A 6,000-nucleotide genomic window follows, 5' to 3' on the forward strand; every position below is an offset into this window, starting at 1 on the left:
AAAGGCCTATGAGAGAATACCGCATGATTGGTAATTGCAGTATTACCAATCAATAAATCAAAGTAAAGGAATAGAAATTAAAAGAGAATGAGGATAACAGTGGGGAAAAGTCACTTTTACTTAAAGGTGACCTATGCTTCTATCCACTTTAACAGCATCTGAAGAACAGATCTCTGTGCCCTTCAAATGCTGTTGAAGGACACAAGGTTTCACATAAGCTTCGCATGTTTAATTTGCGTATTACACATATTTTCAATGGTTTCAAAAGAGAGAAGAATATTCAGTCCTTGACTGGTAACGCAAAGTGGTAGCAGAGGAAAATGATAAGAAACAATATAGCATCTCTTCAGTACTTAACAAAGCTGACAGCGGTGAATGGATGCCAGGTCAGCATAATGCTCTTTCTTTTCAATAACTGAAAAGAGTCTACACTATACATTATAAAAGTGGAACTGAACTGCACTGTTGGAAATTAAGTGGACAAGAAGTCAAGATTCAGCAAATATATTGCAAGTGGTAAAAGACAACACAAGAAATTTCTGTGGGGACTGAACAGAACTGAGCACTAATGAAAATGAATAAGAGGTTTGTTATACTTCTTTATGCCCTTATCCAGTTGCACATAAAATGCTGTGCACAGATACTTAGGTTCAATGAGATATAGAAACAATAACAGAAAATGTAATGAGTAATAACTAAAATTATTATTATTATATAGGCACCTCCACGTAGTCCATAAACTCATCACAGGAGTCACAGTAGCATTTCACCAAGCACTAATCATCATTTGCACAATACCAATATGATACTTTGCCTTCAACTCATTCACTGACGAGGTGCTTACAAATAACTCCAGCAATCCATTCCATTCACTCACTAATCTACAAGCAAAAAACTAGTCCTCACACACTTGATAACCACACTGTTACTCAGTTTCCAAGGATGATCCATAGTTTCCCCTCACACAATTCAAGTACTGAAAAAATTCCTCTATATCAGGTCACACTTGGAAGTTGTCTAAGAATGTGGGTAGTAAGAGTGTGCAGACTAGGTTCTTTACTTGGAGCATGATGAATAAGTGGAATGGATTGCCAGAGGTAGTTTTGAGCACACCAACAATAGTGAATAAGTTTAAGGAGGCATATAATAGGTATTACGTTAATGGACAGTGTGGTTCTCCCACAATTATTTTGACTCCTACCCCATATAAATAATACTGATCCTATAACACCCCCCCCCTTTTTTGCCTATCTACCAAGAAACCTAGGTGACCAGATAGGTACCCAACAGTTCTAGATCGGGCTATATCAAAGCCTTATAAAGACGAATAATCCCTGATCATCAGTATGTTCTTCAACAATTAGGTAATCCTATGAACTATTCTGGCTGCTAATAAGGGGCTGTAGTTTGATATACAGGAAGAACCTGAAGACTGATAAAGACCTTCAAGCTTGCAAACAGTCCTTACATGAGAGATGTCTCAATTCAATTCACAATAGGCAGAAAAGATGAGAAGAAAAGGAGCAGATTTTGCCTAAAAGTAATATAAATAGGGGGGGGGGAATTGTGAATGAATTCAAGGAATGGTATGACAGGCAGTATGCGAATTAGAGTAGACCTCTCACATTGAAATCCACGGATGTCAACCAGATATCAACCAAAACCAGCAAAAAAATTTAAGGAGTTCATATCAACAAAACTTACTTTACAATGCTTCAAAGCTGTCTTAAAATCTTTTTCGCGAATAGCTTCTCGTGATTGTTTTAACAGTGACTTTATCTCTTTGGAATCCATCGAGTGTTTTTTTATTATTATTAATATGATGATGATGATCACTTTTTAAATGCATACATAAAAATATGCTTATTTTATCTTATGAAGTTCATCACAATAAATAATGCGTGTTTATACAGTAACGTCATCGTGAACATTCTTGTCCACGATGTAACAAGTTGTTATCGAACCAAATTTGTACTCATCTAATATAAAAATAAAAATCATCAACATAAAAACAGAATTACAATGAATACAAAAAAAATCACATTCAGTGAAAAAAAAAAAGTTCAACACTATCATACGCAACTCCTGATGCACGCTAAACACATGTGGCTGCCAAACTCCGCCCTCTTTCTCTTTTTCTTCTTTCTTCAAAATGATACGCAATTGAAAAAAATAAAAGAGTCACCATCACACAATGGCAGAAATTAAATTTGTGTATTGGCGTACCTCTAATTTTCGGCAAAAGCTACCTTTAGTGGCTCGATTAGAGATTTAAAGTTTTTCCCCCCTCCTTAGCACTTTCACTAAACCTACGAAGAGCTATCTTCTTCCATGACTCTTTCTTGCATGATTTCGGGATATATTATTATTATTATGATTATTATTCCTGACGCCTCCAAGGAGTCCGAAGACTCATCGCGGGAGGACACCTACAACTGTCTCACCCACTACACCGAACCACTACTACGAATCATCTCCATCAACCACCCACCTCCACCACTACCACAACTAGTATGTTTTGTCTGTAAATTGCTTGTGTTCTGAAGGGCCGATTTGTCTGTATGCGGGATGAAAAACCCGAGTTTCCGGGAGAAAAATCCCTGCTACCTCCGTAGGAGATCGGCTAACTCACCTTCGATTGAAATCGACCAGATAAAGATTGGTACGACCAGATATGGTAGTTATTATTATTATTATTATTGTTGTTGTTGTTCCGGGAAACTCCAAGGAGTCGACAGACTCATCGAGGGAGGCCCTAACATCATGTCAAGAACAACTATTCAACATTCACACAGTATCTATCATACCTTGCCTTGAACTCATTCACGGTCGTAGCACCCACAACAGACTCTGGAAGCTTATTCCACTCATTTACCACTCTCCAAGTAAAGAACCTAGTTCTAACACCCTCGTCAACCACGCTCTTGCCCAGCTTCCATGCATGGCCCCTAGTCCTCCCACCACCAACCTGGTGGTGGGAGGACTAGGCTGAAGACTTGTTCTTTCCACAGAGCAATTGATCATAGCTACACTGCTTGGAAAGAAGTCAACAGATACCATAATGTAAGAAACAAACAGCGCCATGGCTTCCGCCTTAATAATATATAGGACCTCCTTTCGCTTCCATGACTGCAGCAGTCCTACAAAATATATCGATAAGCATACGATAGCTATCAATGTGAATTTTGGACCATTGTTCCTATAAGCATGTTATGAGATGCTGTGCTGTTAAAAACCACGCAATTACAGTAGCAGTCTTATGACATGATGCATTGTCTTATTGAAATAGACAATGGTCATTTAGGTAGAAATTCCACAAAGTAGGAAGCATTGTATTCTCCAGAATGTTCAGATACCTCTCGAGGTTCAATGTTCGTGGCACCACGAACAAAGATCCGAGACTAAACAAACAAACAAAAAGTCCTACATTGGAAAGAAACCCATGTCGTGAGCCTCCGGTATGAATGTTTTTGTGCAGATTCGTGTTCCAATCGATACTCGCAACTCTTCATGCAACTTGTCGGCCAACGAATTAGGATTTTTATATATTATCCTTCGTAGTACCGTACGGTCACGTTTGGTGTGCGTGGTAGGTCGTCCACATTGTATCACTGATTGTTGACCTGAAATGGCCCAATATGTCAACAATTTGCCGAACTAATAGGACTGTTCTCATCCCATCCTATTATGATGGGATGGGATGGGATGAGAACTCCGTCAGTTCCCTTCTTGCAGCTCTTTCATCCAGGCATGTCTGGATCTACGCATAAGCTAGAAACTCTACAGCTTATGGCCTCCATCATTACAAGAGTCTTCGAAAAGCTATAAAACCAAAAATTTACTCAGCAGAAGAGTCTCTTAAATGTTATCACTTAGGGGTAAAGCAACCTTAAATCAAGCACAGCATTTAGGCAACCAATTCGACTTCTTGCCATAATAAAAAAATAAAACATTTTGACCACTTTTCTCAATATATTCCTATTTATGACGCTCTTCCTGCTGCCACAAACCTAACATAGCATACACATTAATAAGATCATCTTGCTTGGCAACTTGGCATCAATTTAATCATTCCTTCCTTGCCTACACTCAAACAGCAGAAATGCACTTGATTTAGCCTTTACTATATTTTCAGCTGATTAATATTTTCAATTAACCCGTGTTTTTCTGACAATAATCTTTATTCTCGCCATAATGTCTTCATTTCCCCAAAAGTGAGTTTATATCTAAGTAATACAACCCAATACAGCCTGTTTTACTGAGTGGAAATGTTGTCTGCTTCCTCCGTGTTGGCTGCCAGAAGAAAGACCTAGAGTCCATTTTATTCGCCGATTAGCGGAATCTTCGACTGGTTCCTAGCACAGGCAAGCGCGTTTTTTCTCCAGGAAACTCGGGTTATTGGTTCTGTAAACTCAGGAAAATCGACCTCAGAACACACACATTATTATAGATAAGTTAGGGTTAGGAACCGCGAGATGGCGACACTTGTCAGTCTCTTTGTCGGAATCCGCTTATAATTAGTGATAATCTTGGGTAGTTATCCCTGATTGGTTGCCAGTAGATAAGGAACTGTTCACTCAGTCTCCAAAAGTTAGATAGGGCTAAGTGGCCTCACATACACCATATGAGGGAATAAAATAAGTTAGTTAATGTGAAGATGACCTTAGTCACAATTATGTCTAACTTGGATTATAAGACGTACTGTTAGGAAACTCCAGAAAAATCTGTGATATTTTGTTGCTTTATTGAGTGTTTTTTTTAATCAATGGCGTATTTTTAGTATAATATTGTACTACGGCATTTAATTATATAATTGTGGAAATATTATACGTTTTTATTATGTACTAAACAGTGATCATTATCGGTGACTCTAATTATCCAAACATTGACATGTTCCATTTTTCACATGCTGCTTTCTGCTGCTTGAGAAAGCAGCATGTGAATGAACTCGAGGTCAAAGAGTGTTAGATTTGTTCATAGAATCAGAAGGGGTCTCTGTCAAGAATATGGCTATTTTACCACCAGTTGGTGATAGTGATCATGTAATGCTTTCTTGGTAAGTATCTAATTGTATTCATGTTCTCATTAGAACTAGACTTACCATAAAAAAATTTTATCAAACCAGGACATTTTTGAGAGTTTGCTCAATCTGTTTTGTAGAAGGCGTTACTTTCTGTTAAGTAATGCCTTCTACACTAAGTACTTATGATTCAAAAGGCTAAATAACGGAGTGGTTAACAAAAAACAACATTTCGTAGTAATAATTTTTAATTACACTTAACTGAACATAACTTATTATTAAAAAGTTATTAATATTTATCACTAGCGTGAACTTTCTTTAAAAATTTTTTGTTATTATTAAGCGCGTCGAAAAATTCACTACAATTTAGTTCACTATTAAGTTCGCAGCGCAATACAGCTTTTACTATTGATTCAGCCATTCTACCTCTTTCTTCAGACCGTATGTTATTCATTATTGAGAATATCCTTTCAACAGGTGAAGATGTGCCTGGCAGGCTGAAAATGTATTCTATAATTTGGACAAGATTGGGCAATGAAATGTTCTTTTCTTTGAAATGACTGAATAGTTGTAACCATTTTTCATCGCAACTTGTATTTTTCAAAATATCATAATTTGCCGACCAAAAAGCTTTTGCAATCTCCACTTTATCAAACAGTTCATCCATGTTTATTGCATTATTTGCAAGAGTTTCATTAATTTTTTCACCTGAAGCTTCAATTTCCGAACAAGTTAATTCATTGTTGTTTATCCAAGTAAAAGATTCAGCTCCACCAAAACTGTTTTCCCAAAGCAGAATGTAAGAAAGACATCGGTCATAAAATTTTGTAAATTCTTGTAGTATTGTATTAATATTAATACTTCCATTATTTTCCAGTATTCTAAAAAGCTTTTTTGCTTGTTGGTGTATAAATTTATTATCACGCCTTTCCTCAAGATTTGTTTTTAATTTTCTAAGTTCAATGACAATATCTGTTGCA

At 36.9% G+C, this 6,000-nt stretch overlaps 1 protein-coding gene across 1 annotated transcript in view; it reads right to left on the reverse strand.

The window, feature by feature from the left end:
* LOC150108611 (tetratricopeptide repeat protein 37) overlaps nt 1-2,082 on the reverse strand; it is a 485,241-nt gene extending 483,159 nt beyond the window's left edge. Inside the window, exon 1 of the mRNA XM_090416072.1 lies at nt 1,705-2,082. Within this exon, the coding sequence (XP_090272198.1) occupies nt 1,705-1,794 (90 nt within the window). The 5' untranslated portion in view covers nt 1,795-2,082. The remainder of the gene's footprint in view (nt 1-1,704) is intronic.
* Between the last annotated feature and the right edge of the window lie 3,918 nt (nt 2,083-6,000).

The sequence above is a fragment of the Typopeltis vanoorti genome, chromosome 3 (genome assembly GCF_054136105.1).
Source record: "Typopeltis vanoorti isolate ZY-2024b chromosome 3, IOZ_Tvanoo_1.0, whole genome shotgun sequence".
In the NCBI taxonomy this organism is placed as follows: Eukaryota; Metazoa; Arthropoda; class Arachnida; order Uropygi; family Thelyphonidae; genus Typopeltis; species Typopeltis vanoorti.